Source organism: Leptodactylus fuscus, chromosome 11 (assembly GCF_031893055.1).
Source record: "Leptodactylus fuscus isolate aLepFus1 chromosome 11, aLepFus1.hap2, whole genome shotgun sequence".
Taxonomy (NCBI): Eukaryota; Metazoa; Chordata; class Amphibia; order Anura; family Leptodactylidae; genus Leptodactylus; species Leptodactylus fuscus.
In genome coordinates this window covers 33,701,037-33,722,421 of record NC_134275.1, presented here as the reverse complement: position 1 = coordinate 33,722,421, position 21,385 = coordinate 33,701,037, and the positions used below count along the sequence as shown (strand labels likewise).

Below are 21,385 nucleotides of genomic sequence, written 5' to 3'. Positions count from 1 at the left end.
GGGTCGCCTTAAGCATACCTCCCAACCGTCCCGGTCGGTGGGAGGTATGTCCCGGTTTCAATTGATCGGCGCCCAGAGGACGCCGATGAGTTGAACACACAGGCTATTAAAGCAGGAGCTGTCACAGACAGCTCCTGCTTTAACACTGTGCTGTGGCTTCTGCATGTGTAGCCGCGATGTGATGACGTCACATCGCGCCTACAACTATGTGAGTAAGCAAGACTGCGTAGAGAGCGGCGGGGGAGCATTGCAAGGTGAGTATAAGAGTTTTTGTTTTAAACATTAAGGTGGAACATAATGAAGGGGCAGATGAAGGGGAGGGGGGACGGCATGACACTGGGGACAGAGATGGAGGGACATGAAATTGGGGAACAGATGGGGACATGAAACTGGGGGAAGAGATGAGGGGACATGAAACTGTGGGCAGATGAAGGGGGGATGGCATGACACTGGGGGCAGAGATGGGGGGACATGAAATTGGGGAACAGATGGGGACATGAAACTGGGGGAAGAGATGAGGGGACATGAAACTGTGGGCAGATGAAGGGGGGGTACGGCATGACACTGGGGGCAGAGATGGGGGACATGAAACTGGGGAAGAGATAGGGGGACATGAAACTGGGGCAGAGATAGGGGGACATGAAACTGGGGGCAGATGAAGGGGTTATATGAAACTGGGGGAGAGATGGCGAGGGGACATATAATGTACGGGTGACTGTAGGAGGATTATACTGTGTGGGAGCACATGAAAAATGAATGAGAATGGGCAGAGTCGACATAAAAGTGGACGGGGCTAAATTTGCCGTGGCGCGCTGCGTGCGTCGCATATTTTGTCCCTCTTTCTAATCTTCAATAGTTGGGAGGTATGCCTAAAGCCATCAGAAAATACATATTTCCGATGGCTTTAGCCACTGAGAAGCCGTGCTACTGTCTGCAGCAGCGCTATTCAGCTGGATCGCACGCCATTATGGAAGCACATTCCAAACTGAATGGGGTCACCGCAACATGAGGAACTGTATTGCGGGGTCACGGCATTAGAAAGGTTGAGAACCACTGCTTTAGGTGGGTTTTTTTTAGGAGCCACTGTCTGCTGCTCAAGTCTGTAGTAGCGCTATTTATCTCTGTATCCCCCCCCCCCCCCATCACCTTAGGTTCATCTCCATGTTTTTTACTTTCTCTTTATTACTTTCATGTTTTCCTTGTATAATGTCTAATGGCGTCTAGTGTTACCCTGTAGATTGCTGTATTTTCTGATTATATTTGATATTGATATGTCATTGATTATGCTGCACCTTGTTGTTGTAATTCAATAAATACCTTTGAAACTAAATAGGAAGCAGATGCTGATTTTTTCAAGAACCATGCTCAACATTTAGATGGATTCCGCCTGAGAACTTCCATTGAGTGAATGGAAGGCAGAGAATACTGCCTAACCTGTGCTAAATATGACATGGAATTTTTAAGTTCTTCAATGGATTCCTCGGTGAATTTGGCAAAGCAGTAAAATTCTGCTTCTGAATTCCCAAAGCCGAAATTCTCAGCTTCTACAAATTCAAACTGCGAACATACCATTATAATTAATGGACAAAGAATTTGTTGAGATTGTCAGGGTACATTCTACTGTAGCGATAAGTGCATGCAGCCGAAAACCTCATCCCTATGTTGCACAATTCTGCAGTACAATTGTGGGATCATTAGTAGCTGTGTATGGGAGAGTACTTGGCCACATGCGGTTACTGCTACAATACAAAGCTCCCTTAGCCTTGGTTCACACATGGCATACAGGATATGGGCTAACCACCGTATTGCTGCTATGTACAGTACCTGCATAATGGATGTTATTTTACAAAGTCTCATCAACATGCTGCAACTAAGGCTGTATTCACACAAAAGTAAAAACGGTTGTTTAAAGAACACATGAATTAATGAATAAACAGATATGGAGTGGAGCGCTCATGGCTTAATAAGACTCCACACACCTATATGGTGGTCTCTTCCTATGGAGTGACGATATCCCCTTAACCCTGTCTAAGCCTCTCACCTCTGCCAGATCAGTCCTCTCTACGCCAAGCTGATGAAATGCAAATACATCGAAACAGCTGTCCTTGGCTGAGAAGACTGTATCTGGTATAATCCCAACATCATTGCAAACAAAGGCCTCTGAGAAGGTCGGCATGATGTCAAAGGGAGCGCCCTCTATAGGTGTGTTTGACTGAGACTCTGTCTTCCTAATTACATCATGGAAGTCAGATTTGCATATTCTTCCCATAAACAGATATTTACAGTGTTTGAATGTAGCCTGAAACCATTGAAAGTGGCCCCACATTGCGGAAATGCAGCTTTTTTTTTTTCTTGCAGATTTTGCTGCGGTTTTTTTTTTGAGCCAAAGCCAGGACTAGATTGAGTAGAAGGGAGAAGTATGAAAACTTCCTATATATTTCCCATGCCTTTTCTATCCACTCTTGGCTTTGGCTCAAGAAAAATCACAGCAAAAACTGCAACATAAAAAAGCTGCTCTTCCGCAATGTGGGGCCTCAGCCTTAATGGGTTTTAAACCTGCAGCATGTCAACTATTGCTGTGGTTGCCACCCCTGGCATTCATCCTTTCCTCAGCGGCTGCAAAACAGAGCCGGAAGCAGATGGCGCTGTTCTCTGCGTAGTGGCCATGCTGAGTTACTGCAGCTTAGCTCTTATATTAGTGAACGGGAGATGAGATGTAGTGACTCAACAAGGTTACTACATGGAAAACAGAATGATTTGCTCCCAGATCTGCTCTCCATATTGCAGCTGCTGAGAACAGTTGGTTAGCAGGGGTCTATGTGTCAGACCCCTGCTGGTCTGATATTGAAGACTAGAACTTTGTCATCAATATAATTTGCCCAATAAATCCCTATGCTTATAGATTTTAAACTTAGCCACCCAATCCCTGTTTCACAGATGCTGTGAGTCTACAGGTGGTCACATACACATATAGGCTTGACTATAGAAGTGAATGGAGAGAGTCTTACATGCATGGCCACCTCTACACTCCATGTAGAAACTTGAAATAAATTGTATAAAAAGGGGGGTAACTTCAGTGAAAGGTAAGATGCTAAAACACAATGGCCTTTTTCTTCCAGACAATGAAGCAACAATTCAATTAGCACACCCACCTTCATGTAAGCTACAAGAATAAGAAAACCTTGAATTCTCCCATGTCTTCTTATGAATGTATGCTTTTGTTAGGTCTTACAATATACCTGACGGCGAAATTCTTACTAGAAAGTGAAGGGATCTTACAAACCCTGTATTCCCGCACGGAAGTATTGCACGCAGCGTAGGACCTGTATGCAAAAAAACAACAGAAGAGGCATTTTACAATCTAGACATCGCTTTGAGCCTGGGAACACACTGGGGAATATTTTTTAAGACTAGTGTTTCATACAAAGGCCCTGAAAGGCCCATGACATGGCTGATTTCTGCAGAGGTTATGGCCTCTTCATAAATCAGGCGCTCTCCCATATGCCAAAATGGATCTATGCTAGTGGGGTGTAGAATACGGGTTGTAGCGAACGTTTGGCGCATGAAAGGACCTTGTGCCAAATCTACATCAGAAAACCAGCATAGAGGAGTTGATAAATTCCCCCAGTGTGTACTGACAGCGGGTTTACCAGTCAGTTGCAGTTATGTTAATCCACTGCAATGTCAAGTAGCAGCATAGTGAATGAGATTTCATTGCGGAGATCCCTGTAACTGTGTTGCAGAAAAAACACCCAATTCGGGGAGTTTTTGTTGGACCAGCTTACAGATAACCATAATGATGAGAATGTACAGTCGGCATCAGCGCATGGATAAGCTGTAAAATGCAAATACACTCTCTATGGATATATTAGTGAAACACGTCAAAAGATGGTTTCTATATGTTCACAGTCTTGATGAAGTTGGAAGCACTGTTTTTTTGTTTTTTTTTGAGTTTACACTAAAACAATAGCTTGGCAACAACCTGTACAACCTTTTCTTGCGTTTTTTTAATATATAAAATAAAAGTGCATGAGATTTTAGAAAAAACTGAGATAAATATTAGGTAGATGTATTGGGACTGCTGACACTAAATGGGCACTGTTGAAAGGTGGCATTACACTACTGACTCCTGATTTGCTCCTGTTATGACTTGGATTCAATGAGCAGAACAGCAGACACTTACCCCTTGACGAGTCTCGTAACCTTCTTTTGAGCTTGGTAATCTTCTGTGCACCACTTCACAGACTTCATTCATGTTTCCAGCCTTCTATTAACCTCCACTGAGGATATTCAAGCCTATCCAGGCTTAGTACACAAGGCTCCTTTTAGACTGGAGACACACAGGGCAAAAATGCCACAAATTCTCCATAGATTTACAGCTTCAGCAAAGTAGATGGGATTTATCTAAAACCCATCCACAAGCTGTGGAACATACTCACAGGGCAAAGTGACTTCTGGCTGTTGCATGAGAAAACTCTGCTAAATGTCCTTGCAGACACCCTGTAGTGCTTTCACTATGTGTGGACTTAGGGATTATTCACACATCTACATTTGGCAGATGGTAAAGTCATGAAAAGCATACAACCCTGCTTATCTTTAGGTTGTGTGTTGTCCATGGTTGATCCGCTTTCCATAGATGTGAAAACTGGATGATCTTTTATTTTTCTCTATGTTCTGCATCTCTGTCATCCATTTGCTGTCGATTTTTCATGGACCCATATACTTTAAAGGAGCTCAGTGGACTGCAAAGTGCACTTAGGCTAAGCAAACATTTGTGCTGGAGGACCCAAATGACAGAAAGCTGGACCTCTAAAACAGTGGATACACGTAGATACTGGCAAACCCCATTGATTATAATATGGTCCATCAGGTTTCCGCCATTTTTATACCAAATTTTGCCAGTTTCTGTGACGAAGTCTCCAACGGAAACTCTGGCGCAGATGTGAAACCAGCCTCAGGCTACACGCACACGTCTGTGTTTGGATGGCACATAGATTATTTGTGTGACGACCATGTCTCCACAGCCCCATTTACTTCTCCTACTGAGCCCAGGCCACAAAATTGACAGGTCTAGAACCTGCCAGTTCTGCCCTGGGCTCATGGTTGCAAACATGAACAAGTAATAATACATTAGCGTTCGCATGTGGGCTAAGAGATGAATGAGTCATTGTGAAAAAAACGGCTAGCACACTCACAAAGCACACAGTCCTGTCCATGTAGCCCAAGATGGAGTACGTCTTTTTCCAAGGACCATTGATTTTAATGGGAACGTGCAATCTGTGAATAACACGGACATCACATGTCCACAAAATGCAGATATGTTATAAAGCTCTAAGAGTATGTTCACACAGCAGAATTTGGAGAGGTGTTTGAGATAGTCTTCTGCCTCTAAATTCCCTTCATTAAACCAGCTCTGTGGAATTTGCAGCAGAAAGCAAAAACCGAGTCTGGGCTTTGTGCCTCATACACAATGGAGATGATCAAGCGTGGCCTTGCCCATGGTTTCCATGTAGATTCAGCCACGGAAACAGTGACAAGCTCGAATAACAAGTGTCTGCCACTGCCTCCCACTGACACCAATTCAGAGCGTTTTTTAGAGAGGATTTTGAGACAGAAGAACGCCTCAAAGTCTTCACCAAATATGTGAAAATACTCCTGACCCCATAGGAGGACTAAACCACAAGCGTAATAGTTACCTGACCAATGTGCACCACACATCCACACTGCGACTGACACTGCGACTGTCCTGACTACCTGCAAAGCAAAAACACCACATACATTAATTATCTGGGCACTGTATATCACTATGTGGGCACAGTACGGCACTATGTGGGCACACTATGGCAGTTGAGGGCACAGCTTAATTCTATGTGTAGGCAAAATATGCCATTTTGTGCTTCTGGCATTATTTGGGAAACAGATTATGGGAATGACATAAATGCAATAAAACTACAAAAAATATAAATCAAGAAAACTGCAAAACACACAAGTGAATAAACCCAGAAACTCTGAGCATCCTGCACCACTATACAAGCTGATACAGGGACACCTAGTGGCCAACAGTGTTACACACGACCACAACACGGAAGACGGTAACATTGCATTGTGCTACACGACTCCTGTGGCGCCCTCATACCAACCAAGAAAATGGCGGAAATTCCAGTAGCCGGCGACATCTTGGTACAGTAAAGAAGTGTTTGTGTTGAAGCTCCGCCCCTTAGAGCAGCAGCTTGTTGACGTCACTGGCAAGCGCGCGTCTATCGACGAGCAGCGAATTGGCGGCCTTTGGGGCCCGGATTTGCGGTAGTACCGGAGGGGGCCGTGCACACCGGGAGCACCGAGGCCGCCGGCGCCGCCATCATGGGCTTCTTGAAGTTAATTGAGATTGAAAATTTCAAGTCGTACAAGGGGCGGCAGATCATAGGGCCCTTCCGGAGGTTCACCGCCATCATAGGCCCCAATGGATCCGGTAAGTGCAAGCCTGGGGGTGCAGGGCTATGGCTACCTGCTGAGGTGGCACTTACATGCCCAGCTGGCATCTGCTCAGGTTGCCCTCCGGGGTTGCAAACTGCAGGTTGTTGTTGTGTTGTATTAGGGTTACTCCTGGTCTGGGTGTTATGGGAAGTTGCACCTGGTTGTGGGTGTCGCAGGAGGTTGCCCTGGCCAGGGGTGTCATGGGAGATCTGTCCAGGTGAGGGTACTGTGGTAGGTCAGGGGTGTCATGGGAGATCTGTCCAGGTGAGGGTACTGTGGTAGGTCAGGGGTGTCATGGGAGATCTGCCCAGGTTAGGGTGCTGTGGTAGGTCAGGGGTGTCATGGGAGATCTGCCCAGGTTGGGGTGCTGTGGTAGGTCAAGGGTGTCATGGGAGATCTGCCCAGGTTAGGGTGCTGTGGTAGGTCAGGGGTGTCATGGGAGATCTGCCAAGGTTGGGGTGCTGTGGTAGGTCAGGGGTGTCATGGGAGATCTGCCCAGGTTGGGGTGTTGTGGTAGGTCAGGGGTGTCATGGGAGATCTGCCAAGGTTGGGGTGCTGTAGTAGGTCAGGGGTGTCATGGGAGATCTGCCAAGGTTGGGGTGCTGTAGTAGGTCAGGGGTGTCATGGGAGATCTGCCAAGGTTGGGGTGCTGTAGTAGGTCAGGGGTGTCATGGGAGATCTGCCAAGGTTGAGGTGCTGTGGTAGGTCAGGGGTGTCATGGGAGAGCTGCCCAGGTTAGGGTGCTGTGGTAGGTCAGGGTGTCATGGGAGATCTGCCAAGGTTGGGGTGCTGTGGTAGGTCAGGGGTGTCATGGGAGATCTGCCAAGGTTGGGGTGCTGTAGTAGGTCAGGGGTGTCATGGGAGATCTGCCAAGGTTGGGGTGCTGTGGTAGGTCAGGGGTGTCATGGGAGATCTGCCCAGGTTAGGGTGCTGTGGTAGGTCAGGGTGTCATGGGAGATCTGCCAAGGTTGGGGTGCTGTGGTAGGTCAGGGGTGTCATGGGAGATCTGCCCAGGTTGGGGTGCTGTGGTAGGTCAGGGGTGTCATGGGAGATCTGCCTAGGTTGGGGTGCTGTGGTAGGTCAGGGGTGTCATGGGAGATCTGCCCAGGTTGGGGTGCTGTGGTAGGTCAGGGGTGTCATGGGAGAGCTGCCCAGGTTAGGGTGCTGTGGTAGGTCAGGGTGTCATGGGAGATCTGCCAAGGTTGGGGTGTTGTGGTAGGTCAGGGGTGTCATGGGAGATCTGCCAAGGTTGGGGTGTTGTGGTAGGTCAGGGGTGTCATGGGAGATCTGCCCAGGTTGGGGTGCTGTGGTAGGTCAGGGGTGTCATGGGAGATCTGCCAAGGTTGGGGTGCTGTGGTAGGTCAGGGGTGTCATGGGAGATCTGCCAAGGTTGGGGTGCTGTAGTAGGTCAGGGGTGTCATGGGAGATCTGCCCAGGTTGGGGTGCTGTGGTAGGTCAGGGGTGTCATGGGAGATCTGCCAAGGATGGGGTGCTGTGGTAGGTCAGGGGTGTCATGGGAGATCTGCCTAGGTTGGGGTGCTGTGGTAGGTCAGGGGTGTCATGGGAGATCTGCCCAGGTTGGGGTGCTGTGGTAGGTCAGGGGTGTCATGGGAGAGCTGCCCAGGTTAGGGTGCTGTGGTAGGTCAGGGTGTCATGGGAGATCTGCCAAGGTTGGGGTGTTGTGGTAGGTCAGGGGTGTCATGGGAGATCTGCCCAGGTTGGGGTGCTGTGGTAGGTCAGGGGTGTCATGGGAGATCTGCCAAGGTTGGGGTGCTGTGGTAGGTCAGGGGTGTCATGGGAGATCTGCCAAGGTTGGGGTGCTTTGGTAGGTCAGGGGTGTCATGGGAGATCTGACAAGGTTGGGGTGCTGTGGTAGGTCAGGGGTGTCATGGGCAGTTGCCCTGGATTGTGCATGTACTATGTAGTTGCTCCTGGCAGGTATCACAGGCTGTTCTCCCATGTTGGAGTATAATGTACAGTCCCCCCGGGTTTGGGGATGTCACAGGCTGCTGCCACCGGTTGTGGGTATTACAGGTTGTTGCCCTATGTTATGATGCAGTTGTTTTGGGTCACAGAGGCACACTATGGTAGTATAGTATGAGTGCCATGGTGGGTGGCCCTTTTGCGCTTGGCCAGAGATATCACTGGGAGTTGCTGCTTGTGGGGTTTTGATTTGCAGTTGCCCTGTGATGGTTTGTCACAGGCAATTGGCCTTAGCTGGGACTGTAACCAAGTATCTGCTTCCTGTCAGAGAATGGGACCATTGCTTCCATCCTGAGGCCAGTAATGCTATGTGCAGATCTTGTATATGCTTTATCTGTCTCACTCCATTTTCCCAGTACAGCTTCATTTTTCTCCTCGTTGTTTACATCTGGTTTCCTAGGTAACGGACCTGCTCACAGGTCGGGATGATGACTCCTGGCTCTCTTCTATCTCTGCATATGGTTTTCAGTTTGTAAGCACAGATAAGCGTGAGATAAGGTTCTTTAGCAGTGTCTGGTATTTGTGCATCGAGCTACAGAGATACTAGTGCATCTCAAATTAGAATATCATCAAAAAGTTATTTATTTTTATTTTTTGGTAAATAAATTGTAAAAGTGAACCTCATATATTATATTGAGTCATTACTAACAGAGAGAACTTTCTCAAGTGTTTCTTTCTGTTAATGTTGAGGATTATGGCTTACCGCCAAGGAAAACCCAAAAGTCATTATCTCAGAATATTATTATATAAGACAAACTGTAAAAAAAAAAAAAAAAAAATCATTTAACACAGAAATGTTGGCCAAATGAAAAGTCTGTCCAGTAATTGTCCTCAATACTTGGTCGGGCTCCTTTTACATGAATGACGGCATCAATGCGGCAATGTGGCCTGGAGGGATCAGCCTGTGGCACCGCAGAGGTGTTATGGAAGCCCAGGTTGTATGATAGCAGCCTCCAGCTCGTCTGCATTGTTGGGTCTGGGGTCTCTCATCTTCCTCTTGACAATACCCTATAGATTCTCTATGGGGTTAAGGTCAGGCGAGTGTGCTGGCCCATCAAGCGCAGTGATACTGTGGTTAATAAACCAGGTCTTGGTATTTTTGGCAGTGTGGACAGGGGCCAAGTCATGTTGGAAAATGAAAATTCCATCTCCAAAAATCTTGTCGGCAGAGGGAAGCCTGAAGTGCTCTAGAATTTCCTGATAGACGGCTGCACTGACTTTGGTCTTGATAAAACACAATGGACCTACACCAGCAGATGACATGGCTCCCCAAACCATCACTGAGTGTGGAAACCTCACACTAGACCTCCAGCAGCTTGGATTGTGTACAGAGGCCTCTTCGCTCTTCTCCCAGACTCCGGGACCTTCCAAATGAAAAGCAAAATTTTGTTTAATCTGAAAACACCTTTGACCACTGAGCCACAGTCCAGAACTTTTTGATGATGTTCTAATTTATTGAGATGCATTATTATTTGTCCTGCAGGATTGTTCTGAAAACCAGGAAGCGGAGGGGAGACGAGACAAGGGGGCAGCTGAAATCTTGAGATAAGAAACCCCCTTTAAAGGGGTTGTCTAGGATATAGGTTTTTAAGATGTGGATAGTCCACAAATATCTGATTGTTAGGGGCCAACAGCCAGCTCTACATGGGGCAGCGCAGGGCCTACTTGTTGTTAGTTTTGCAGGTCAGATCAGCGCTCTTTGACTTCAATGGGAGTTGAACTGCATTACTGATGCCCAGCTACTAAACAGGGACACAAACCCACCAATTTGGCAGAAAGGTGGTCTGGGGGGCTATTGGACCCTCCCTGTGAGTACTGTGTGTGTACCTACCCCTAGACATGTGGTCATGGCTCCATTGTAACTAGATATTGTGTTCATAGTTTTGGGGGCTCTGTCCATGTGGCACTGCAAGGAATTGATTCAGTTTTTAAACTTTTGAATCCTAATCTTCAGGGAAATCTAATCTTATGGACGCCATCAGCTTTGTCCTGGGGGAGAAGACCAGTAACCTGAGAGTGAAGACACTTCGTGACCTGATCCATGGAGCTCCAGTGGGGAAACCTGCCGCAAACCGAGCATTCGTGAGCATGGTCTATGAAGAGGATAGTGGCACGGAGAAGGTGTTCTCAAGGCATATCATTGGTAATAATCCCTTCTGATTTCTAGATGAAAGGCATCAAATTTAAAGGGGATGGATATTACTAAGTTATTTATATTGAGTCATGCTGATACTCGGACAATATTTTTTATAAACCAGATAAATCCTTTGACATTCAGTGTTGCTCAGTGTGTGTAACAGAGATATTCTCAGCAACCTTTGTATTGCACTTTCTTTTCTCTGTTAGGCGGCTCCTCTGAATACAGAATTAACAGCAAAGTAGTTCAGCTGGCAGAATACAGCGATGAGCTAGAGAAGCTCGGGATCCTTATTAAAGCCAGGAACTTCTTAGTGTTTCAGGTAAGATGAGTCTTCTATTATTATAGAGTATGTGAGAATTGTGCAGTGCACCATTTACAACTTTCCATAGACTCACTCCTCTATACATTTGGAATAAGTATACATTAGAATTGTTTGTCTGTTGCGCGCATATTTATAGATAGACATATACACACTCATATACATGTGAAGGTTCATTTAATTACAAGGTTTTGGATAAGAGTCTGCTTTGACACTTAGGTCCTCTTACACTTTCCACACTCTTCTACAGGGGGCAGTAGAGTCCATCGCCATGAAGAATCCCAAGGAACGTACAGCTTTGTTTGAGGAGATCAGCAGGTCAGGCGAACTGGCGCAGGAATACGACAAGCGTAAGAAGGAAATGGTGAAAGCAGAAGAAGATACACAGTTCAATTATCATCGCAAGAAGAACATCGCCGCTGAGAGAAAGGAAGCTAAACAAGAGAAGGAGGAGGTTAGTCATGTCTGCGCTTTGTCATGATATCAAATTCACAAAACAAGTGTGACAAAACGTCTGCAACAACCTTACTGAGTCTCCCATAGTAGTCTGTATGCACAATAAGAAAAATGAAGGAGGTTCAGCCCCTGAATGTTTTGGTTTAGCTGCAGTACCAGTAATGGCTGCATTTCCAGCAAGTGTCAAGGCTCCTTTATTCTGCTGGTGAACTGAGGTGTAAAGGAAATGTGCACTAGTTTCGCATAATGACCCATCAGGTAATTGCTTTCATTTTCTGAAGGGCCCTTGAAAAATAAGAGGTGGGGAAAAAAATCATGCCCATAAAGTTTAACCTAGGGGTCGGAGAGAATGGGGTGAAGTGGAAAAGCCCTTCTGACTGAATGCCATAAGTAACTACCACGTTCATGTAAGGTCTAATGACATTCCTCTGTACAGGCGGAGCGATACCAGCGACTCAAAGATGAGGTGGCCCGTGCCCAGATCCAGATGCAGCTCTTTAAACTTTACCACAACGAGTCCGAGATAGAAAGACTCAACAAGGAGCTGTCGTCCAAGAACAAGGAGATTGATAAGGATAAGAAGCACATGGACAAAGTGGAAGAAGAACTCAAAGAAAAGAAAAAGGAGCTGGGCAAGATGATGCGAGAACAACAAGCCATAGAGAAGGAAATCAAGTAAGTCATCTTCAAGATAGTTCTCATGTTCCTAAAGTGAGACTTTTCCAAACATCTCTTCCTTCCTATTTCTTTTCTATATCATAATAGTATAGTCTTTCTTTCTTTAAGTGCTTCTTGCTCTTCTTACCTCTGATAGGGAGAAGGATGCTGAACTAAATCAGAAGCGTCCCCAGTATATCAAAGCCAAGGAGAACACGTCTCACAAGATCAAGAAGCTGGAAGCAGCTAAGAAATCTCTTCAGAATGCCCAGAAACAATATAAGAAACGCAAGGCAGATATGGATGAGCTGGAGAAGGAGATGCTGTCCGTGGAGAAGGCCAGGCAGGAGTTTGAAGAAAGAATGGAAGAGGAAAGCCAGAGCCAAGGTCGGGATCTTACATTGGAGGAAAACCAGGTAATTGCTGCTGCCTCACTTTTCCTGTTTTCTTTGACAGATTTCAGGATTTATTTGTGATTTTACCTTTTTGGGATTTTGTCTTCTAGGTGAAGAAGTATCACCGTCTCAAAGAAGAGGCCAGCAAAAGGGCTGCAACCCTGGCCCAGGAGCTTGAGAAATTCAACAGAGACCAGAAAGCTGATCAGGATCGCCTTGATTTGGAGGAAAGGAAAAAAGTGGAAACTGAAGTAAGAAGACATTTCTCTTTTCTGTATCTCCAAGCTTGTGTGTCACATTAAAGGGGTTTTCAGGGCTGTAGATATTGATGATATTGCAGCTTAGCTCCCGTTCGTGTGAATAGGTACTGAGCTGCACTAACTCAGCTTGGCCTCTTGACCCAGAAATGAGCAGAGCTTCAGGCTCTGTTATCTGTGTTTAGTTCCAGTGGTTTCTATGATACTGGGTGTCTATCACCAGTTTGACCTATGCTAAAGCTAGATCATCAATATCTATAATCTGGAAACCATGTTAAAGAAGCAGCCAGCTTTGTAACTCCGGTCCTTAAACGTGTTATTTCTTTCAGGCAAAAATTAAGCAGAAACTGCGTGAAATAGAAGAAAACCAGAAGAGAATAGAAAAGCTGGAGGAATATATTGCAACCAGCAAGTGGGTAGCACTATGTACTTGTAACGTTAGTTAGATTATCGCATACTCTTCTGACAATAGGAGCCCGTGCTAGAATAAGGATCACTTTTGTAATGTAAAATTACTACGTGAAATCTAAAACCCATCACACATCAAATTTGACCCAGATTTCAGTGTGGAGCCTGCACCACAATCCTGGTTGCATCTGCGAGCAGTTTCACATCTAAAGTAGTAGTGGAAAATTTGCTTGTAAACAATATGGCATCCAATAATTCAGAACATCTCATTAATGGGAATTCATTGTATTGAAGTACATGATAAAGGAGGTTGTCCATGAATTAGAGTTTAGAGCCAGGAGGCCAAGGTGGTGCCGTGTCCACCATCGCGCCTGGGGGCTTGTTCTGGTGGATTCATCACCTGTGACCACTGAGGCTACTTATAGGCCTCAGCGGTCATATGCAGTAAGGACTTCCCCTGGAACAAAATACTAGGCCTCCTCATCCAGAACTGTAATTCTTGTACATCATCTTTAAGATGACCACCTCTTGTATTTGACTTGAGGGATAGGATTTAGGAAACCTCTCCATGCATACCCTACTGTACTGTTTGCTCAATGTATGGATAGGCTTGGTCCCCTAAGGTAAGACCCACTGTTTACAGTACCTCTCCGCTGTGACATAAAAGAGTGGTGGACTGATGTTTCGTATTCCTTGAAAGGGCATGTTCTAGGGTTGGTCTTTTGAGACAACCCCTCTAGGTCATGAGACAAGTGGTGTTTCACTTACTTCAAATTTTATTTTATTTTTTTGGTACTTTTTAGGCAGTCTTTAGAAGAGCAGAAGAATCTTGAAGAGACCTTAACTGAAGAAGTGGAAATGGCTAAGAGAAGGATTGATGAAATCAATAAGGAGCTGAACCAAGTCATGGAGCAGCTGGGTGATGCCAGGATTGACCGTCAAGAAAGCAGCAGACAGCAGCGTAAAGCTGAGATCATGGAGAGCATCAAGAGGCTGTATCCTGGGTCTGTGGTAAGTGAAGTACACTAAATCATACCTTTAATACAGCAAGATCATCTTCTGGATGTGTTGAACAATGTAATGTTAAAATGATGTTGCTTCATCTCCCCAGTATGGCCGCCTGATTGACCTTTGTCAGCCCACCCAGAAGAAGTACCAGATTGCAGTCACTAAGGTGCTGGGAAAGAACATGGACGCCATTATTGTAGACTCTGAAAAGACAGGAAGAGACTGTATCCAGTACATCAAGGAGCAACGTGGGGAGCCCGAAACCTTCCTGCCTCTTGATTATCTTGAGGTATTGGATTGTTTATGTTTTTAGCATTTCTTATTCAATTCTTTTTTTTTTTTTTTTTTTTTTTTTTTTTTTTTTTTACTATTCTCAATTTTTTTTTGAATGCCTATTTTAGGTTTATCACTACTCATGGCCACATACTGTATCCCCCTTTTTATTATTTTAGGTAAAACCTACTGATGAGAAGCTGCGTGAGCTCAAAGGGGCGAAACTGGTTATTGATGTAATCCGGTATGAGCCGCCACATATTAAGAAGGCCCTCCAATATGCCTGTGGTAATGCATTGGTTTGCGATAATGTGGAAGATGCTCGCAGGATAGCCTTTGGAGGACATCAGAGACATAAAGTAAGTAACGTTATATCCCATGCATGTTGTGATAGTGTTCTCCCCAGGTGTTAGCTACCATAAGGGCATGTACGTTCATACCTGTAGTTGTTAGAATAGGCATGTTCCCAGGTAGGTATCCTTTGCAGCACAGTGGACCACCCTTGATGCAGAGCAATAGAAGGGATTTGTTCCTGTGGCCATGTCAAGTAATGACACAATGGCAAATTCCTTTCTGCATAGTGTTAGCACATCCAGTAAAAATGAACTCTTCATGAGTGACCACGACCTGTACCTTCTTTGGAACAGATGCTCAGGGATCCGTCATTGACAATAGATTGTCAGTTGATCTTATAGGAAAAGACAATCAATGGGTTATAGTCATCATTAGCTTTAGGCTGCATTCACACGGAGTAACGCCAGCGTGTATCACAACCGTACACGCCAGCGTTACAGCAGGGCTGCCGTACACTTCACATTCATTTCTATGGGAGTCGGCATACGAGCGCTCCCCATAGAAATGAATGGCCTGCTTCTTTCACTGCGAGCAGTCCCATTGAAGTGAATGGGAAGTGCTGGCGTGTACGGCACGGCATGAGCAGAGCTTGCCGTATACGCCGGCACTTCCCATTCACTTCAATGGGACTGCTCGCAGTGAAAGAAGCAGGCCATTCATTTCTATGGGGAGCGCTCGTATGCCGGCTCCCATAGAAATGAATGTGAAGTGTACGGCAGCCCTGCTGTAACGCCGGCGTATACGGCTGTGATACACGCTGGCGTTACTCCGTGTGAATGCAGCCTTAATGTAGTGGTATTGATTTGTTAGGCCTCATACACAACCATGGTTTTGACTTGGGTGCTATCCATAATAACAGTTGGACCCATTTATTTCTATGGCCCCTTGCATTGGTCTTATTTTAAGCATATCTATGCTGGGGTGGTAGCACCAGGCTAAAAAATATAGAGTAGCGCAGATTCCTGTTCATTTTTGCATTCTGGTCTCCTGGTTCATCTATTCCATTGATAGAGTCTGTGGAAAACCTAGATTGCACATGGTTGCCATCCATGTACTGTCTGTTCCTTTTTTGTCACGGACTTGCACACAACTGCAGTCATATGCAAGGGGCCTATACAATGAAGCAGAACTCTGTTTTCCATTTGCTTCTTGTTTTCTTCCAGACTGTTGCTCTAGATGGAACCTTATTCCAGAAGTCTGGTGTAATTTCTGGAGGCGCCAGTGACTTAAAAGCCAAGGCAAGAAGATGGGACGAAAAAGCTGTGGATAAACTGAAGGAAAAGAAGGAACGATTAACAGAGGAGCTGAAGGTGAGTGGTGGAAGGTTGGAAATAAGAGGCTTTTACTCCAGCCATTGAGATGGTTGCAGCATCGATCCGGTGTAGTAGTACAGGTCTCTCAAGATCTTTCTGTTCTTTCACAGGAGCAAATGAAAGCTAAACGTAAGGAGGCCGAGCTGAGGCAAGTCCAATCCCAGGCACATGGTCTACAGATGAGACTTAAATATTCCCAGAGTGACCTTGAGCAGACCAAAACCCGCCATTTGGCAATGAATATGCAGGTACCAGTTAGACATGGCTACAGAATTGTATGTAATCTTTATAGGGTGCGGTCATTATTTATAATGGGATTTTCTTCTTTTACGTGCCCAGGAAAAATCCAAGCTGGAGAGCGAGTTGGCCAATTTCAGTCCTCGCATCAATGACATAAAGCGGATAATTCAAAGCCGTGAGAGGGAGATGAAGGATCTGAAGGAGAAGATGAACCTGGTGAGTAATGGAGATGCACTGTAGTAGTGTGCAAAGGCATGATGTGCATTATATGACCTGTACTAAAGGGAAATTTTGTTTACTAGGTGGAAGATGAAGTGTTTGAAGAGTTCTGTCTGGAGATTGGGGTCCGTAACATCAGAGAATTCGAGGAGGAGAAGGTCAAGAGGCAGAATGAGATTGCCAAGAAGAGGTATTCACTTGATATAGTCACTGCATCTGCTCCAAATGCGCTATATAGGTCTTTCTGTAATCTACACTACCTGCTTTTCAGACTGTTTAGGTCACTGCTCTCCAGCTGTCAGGGCATGCTGGGCACTATAGTTACACAATAGCCTGAAAGCCTCAGATTAGACCCCACAGAAGTAAGGAGGCAAATAGTAATCGTGTTGTCCTTCTGTAGGTTGGAGTTTGAGAATCAAAAGACCCGTCTGGGTATTCAGCTTGACTATGAGAAGAATCAACTGAAAGAGGACCAAGGGAAGGTGCAGACGTGGGAGCAGTCCGTGAAGAAGGATGATAATGAAATTGAAAAGCTGAAAAAGGTAAGAGCTGGGCCATTGCCTTTACATTGAAATAAATTATCTCATAACAGCTCTTGGTAACGGACCAGGTTGTGATACAGATTAGAACAGATACTGACCTTGATGTCCTGTTATGTAGGAGGAGCAAAGACACATGAAGATCATCGATGAGACCATGGCTCAGTTACAAGATCTGAAGAACCAGCATCTGGCTAAAAAGTCTGAAGTTAATGACAAGAATCACCAAATGGAAGAGATCCGCAAGAAGCTAGGGGGTGCCAACAAGTCAGTGCATATATCTGCATCTTTATATAGCTTATTTGTTTAACTTGAATGATTATAACTTTATTGCATTTTTGTGCTTCTTCAGGGAGATGACACATCTGCAAAAAGAAGTCACTGCAATTGAGACCAAACTGGAGCAGAAGCGCAGTGACCGACACAACTTGCTGCAGGCCTGTAAGATGCAAGATATCAAGTTACCTTTGTCTAAGGGTACTATGGATGACATCAGTCAGGAAGAGGTGAGAACAGGAGATCTTGTATGCTTGGAGGTCCATAGCTCTGATTAGTCTGACATTTAGACCCAACACATATCAGCTGATCCAGTTGCCTTGTGCGCCAGAAGCTATAGAGATGGTCAGAGCTGGAAGCAGCTTTGCTTCTATTCATATAGTTGGAGCAGAGCTGCAATATCATGGCGCCACCTCTATACACTGGACAATACATTCTTTTGGCGCTGTTCACTGTATAGTAGTTGTGCAGGGTTGCTGCAGCTCCTACTTGAATAGGAACAAAGATGCTTCTGGTGCCCAGAGGTATCTGAATCAGGTGATCATTGTGAGGTCTAGTTTTAGACCCTTACAGATAATCTACCCTGTGGATAGGTCATAAGTATGAAAAACAACCAGGGGCCCGGAAACCCCAGTTAACCACTTGGGGACGTGCATTGCATGCGGAGTGTCCTTGTAGGGAGATAACCCATGGGGGTTTGCTGGGTTTTCAGTTTTGTTCTTGTAATTTCGCATGCCATGCCTTAAAATACGAAGAATGGCTTTGATACTTGTTTTTTAAGGGTGGATCCCAGGGAGAAGAATCTGTCAGCAGCTCCCAGAGGACCTCTACTCTGTACGCTCGGGAAGCTTTAATAGAGATAGACTACAGTGATCTCTCTGAAGACCTTAAGGTAATCTGATTATTTGTACCACTTTGTCCATAGTTTCTGAATACTGTTCCTGATTAACCATTTCTGTCATATTCTTGTGTTTTTGGCAGGATGCGGTGGCAGATGACGACATTAAGCAGGAGATGAGTGCCCTACAGCAGAAGCTGAATGAGCAGCAGAGTATTCTCCAACGTATCTCTGCCCCCAACATGAAGGCTATGGAGAAACTGGAGAGTGTCAGGGACAAGTTCCAGGAAACTTCTGATGGTAACATGCTTCACTACTGCTGTATTGTGTTTAAGTTGTTGCATATGCTGCCACCTCTCTTGTCAGCATGGCAGTGGCAGATCACCGAGTACTTTTGGTAAGGCGACTGCATGTTGATGGACAGGAAGATCGTCTGCCCTGATCCTGTAGTCCCATTAACAGGATGGCTGGTTCTTCCAGCTGCATCTACCACGTTTAGGTTATGTTCACACAGATGATTTGTTGCAGTTGTTTCTGCAGCTGTCCCATTCACAACATGAATGGTGCTTCCAGAAATCAATGCACATAAAGAAGAAACAACCCTACTATAATGGAATGAATTTAATTTTTTGGAGTCAGAAATTTGCTCAATAAATCTCCCATTTGTGAATATACGCACTTCTGGCTGGAGATGCGGTGGCTTGTGAATAGTCAGAAGCCTGTATGACACGTCTCTAATCTCTTCTACCTTTCTGCAGAGTTCGAGGCTGCCCGTAAGCGAGCCAAGAAAGCCAAGCAGGCATTTGAGCAGACTAAGAAGGAGAGATTTGACCGATTCAATGCTTGCTTCGAGTCTGTGGCAACAAACATTGATGAAATCTACAAAGCTCTCTCCAGGAATAGTAGTGCCCAGGTAAGATCATCATCATCATCTATACTGAACTTGTCTTCACCCATTCTTGATCTGACTCCTGATGACTTACTTAATTTCTCCAGGCTTTCCTGGGGCCAGAAAACCCAGAGGAACCCTACTTAGATGGCATCAACTACAACTGTGTGGCCCCTGGGAAACGGTTCAGACCCATGGACAACTTGTCTGGAGGAGAGAAAACTGTAGCAGCGCTTGCTTTACTTTTTGCAATCCACAGGTAGGAGACTCTTACTGCTCCTCTTGGTAATGGCATTGTATATGTTTTAGTTCCTCATAACTTACAGCTTTACATTTTATCCTTAGTTACAAGCCATCCCCGTTTTTCGTACTGGATGAAATAGACGCTGCCCTGGATAACACCAACATAGGAAAGGTGAGGACATTCACTATCTTCTGCTGTAGTAGAAGACCTTTTGTGTGTCCACAACTGCCGTATCCATTGGCTTTGGAATCCGATCACCCTTTACCAGCAATGTAATTATGGGGCTCTTCTCTTTCTTATAGGTGGCCAATTACATTAAGGAGCAGTCCATGACTAACTTCCAGGCTATAGTCATCTCCCTTAAAGAGGAATTTTATACAAAGGCAGAGAGCTTGGTAGGAGTATACCCAGAGGTAAGTAATGGTGCTGGTGGTGCAATTGGTTACTTGCTTGTCTTCATTGTTAGTCCTCTAAAGTTCTAGTTGTCATGGAGGCAGTTGTATATACTTATTGTATATATAATATGACTCTCTTTCTTTGCAGCAAGGGGATTGTGTGATCAGTAAGGTCCTGACTTTCGACCTCACCAAGTACCCAGATGCCAACCCAAATCCAAATGATCAGTAGAGGGCGCCCCACGGTCTGATATTTCTTCTGTCAGTTTTATACTTCTTGAGCAGTCTTATTTGGGGTGGAATGTTTTAACTTATCGTGACTACTCGGCCACCCCCCTACCTTGATATTATGTATATGGACTTATGGGCACTATCCGGGTGCCATCTACAAAGGTTACAAAGCCTTTACCCAACCCATATTTTGAGGTTTCTTTTCATCATGGTGTAATTATCAGATACTTCTGTGTTTTTCTTTTTTTTACCTTTTTCTCTCAGAATTGTGGCATTATTGTGTTTAGCGCTGACCCTTTGGAGTTTTTAGACGAACGCTTTTTATGGCTTTTAATATGTCTATGATGCCTTTTATTATTTTAGTGTCTTACCTATTTTTGTGTCTGCAATTATGTCATTGTTTTGCAATAAAGAAATTATAACTTTTTGGGTGTCCAGTTTTTTAAGGTTTAAAGATTTTTATAAATTCTATGTTATATATTAGACAAGTGGAATTTCCTGACGTATCTGTTGTGATGACATTGGCGCTACCTGGGAGGCATTTAGGATTTTTTCATGCCCATTTTGGACTCTAAACCATCCAAAGAGCCTTATGGATCAGGGGTTAAATGTATCAAATAGCCCTGTTGTAAAGCAGTTGGTGCCAGCATTGGTGGCAGGGAGGAGGCCTCTACATCAGGCCTATGTGGCACACTAATCCTTGTGTCCATAAGGATCTCTTGTTGGTATTATACTCCAAATCACCCTCACAGGTTTCCTTTTGGGACAGATATTGTGTGATCAGAGATAAGTGAGGGGTTGGTGCAATGTGTGACAGCATTGTTAGTCCCTCTGCTCCTTCTTGCGTATACGCTGTGGTACCCAGATATGCCACCGACACCTACTGAGCAGCCACCAGTGGTCTGAACACCTTGTATGCTTTATTAATAACACAAACTGCTCAGACTTGGCTTACATGGCAATTCCCTAACCCAGCAAACGAGAGAACAGGGGTTCCATGTGTAAATTCTCAGTGCTACTGTGCATGCATGACCACTGCTCTATTCACAGCTATGGGTACAGAGCTCTAAAATAGAGCAGTGATCACACATGCACACTACTGCTCCTTTCACTTTGGGACACTCAATCCTAGTGGTTCTCTGTGGTCAGACCCCCAGCCATCCACACTACGTCACTGTCATGACTGTCTAATGCAGAAACAGTCACCAGATTCTGTTGAGAAGTGGTGATCATGACTGAGCCCCCTCCCTCAATGTTCTTTGAGTCTGTTGAGCATGTATGATGAGGTTTGTAGTATATGGTAACACAGGAAATACAGCCACAAACTGACCTGAATCACTTTTATTTATTAAATAGCCCATAAAATAATACATTTTAACATATTCTTGGCTCATAGCACCAAACCCGCTCTTCTCTTCAGTTTCTATAATGAGGCAACATCACTATAGGTGACGGCTAGAATGGCCATGCTATAATC

General features: G+C 45.0%; 1 protein-coding gene across 1 annotated transcript; it reads left to right on the top strand.

Annotated features, from left to right (window-relative positions):
* The first annotated feature begins 6,243 nt into the window (after nucleotides 1-6,243).
* Nucleotides 6,244-20,335, top strand: SMC1A (structural maintenance of chromosomes 1A). Its single transcript, XM_075259530.1, has 25 exons — nucleotides 6,244-6,469; nucleotides 10,412-10,600; nucleotides 10,804-10,916; nucleotides 11,167-11,370; nucleotides 11,809-12,047; nucleotides 12,187-12,445; nucleotides 12,535-12,675; nucleotides 13,011-13,093; nucleotides 13,893-14,100; nucleotides 14,201-14,386; nucleotides 14,550-14,729; nucleotides 15,888-16,034; nucleotides 16,148-16,285; nucleotides 16,377-16,493; nucleotides 16,580-16,686; nucleotides 16,897-17,038; nucleotides 17,157-17,302; nucleotides 17,388-17,541; nucleotides 18,093-18,203; nucleotides 18,293-18,449; nucleotides 18,908-19,062; nucleotides 19,146-19,297; nucleotides 19,384-19,453; nucleotides 19,585-19,695; nucleotides 19,826-20,335. The coding sequence occupies exons 1-25, from the start codon at nucleotides 6,361-6,363 to the stop codon at nucleotides 19,907-19,909; spliced, it is 3,702 nt and encodes a 1,233-aa protein (XP_075115631.1). The 5' UTR covers nucleotides 6,244-6,360; the 3' UTR covers nucleotides 19,910-20,335.
* The last annotated feature ends 1,050 nt before the right edge of the window (nucleotides 20,336-21,385 follow it).

What these genes read in the sequence shown, in the direction of transcription:
- SMC1A (XM_075259530.1), top strand. Translation starts at nt 6,361, where the DNA reads ATGGGCTTCTTGAAGTTAATTGAGATTGAAAATTTCAAGTCGTACAAG. An exon ending in ATCTCTCTGAAGACCTTAAG is followed by an intron (nt 18,204 to 18,292) that starts GTAATCTGATTA and finishes TGTTTTTGGCAG; the next exon opens with GATGCGGTGGCAGATGACGA. An exon ending in ATAACACCAACATAGGAAAG is followed by an intron (nt 19,454 to 19,584) that starts GTGAGGACATTC and finishes TCTTTCTTATAG; the next exon opens with GTGGCCAATTACATTAAGGA.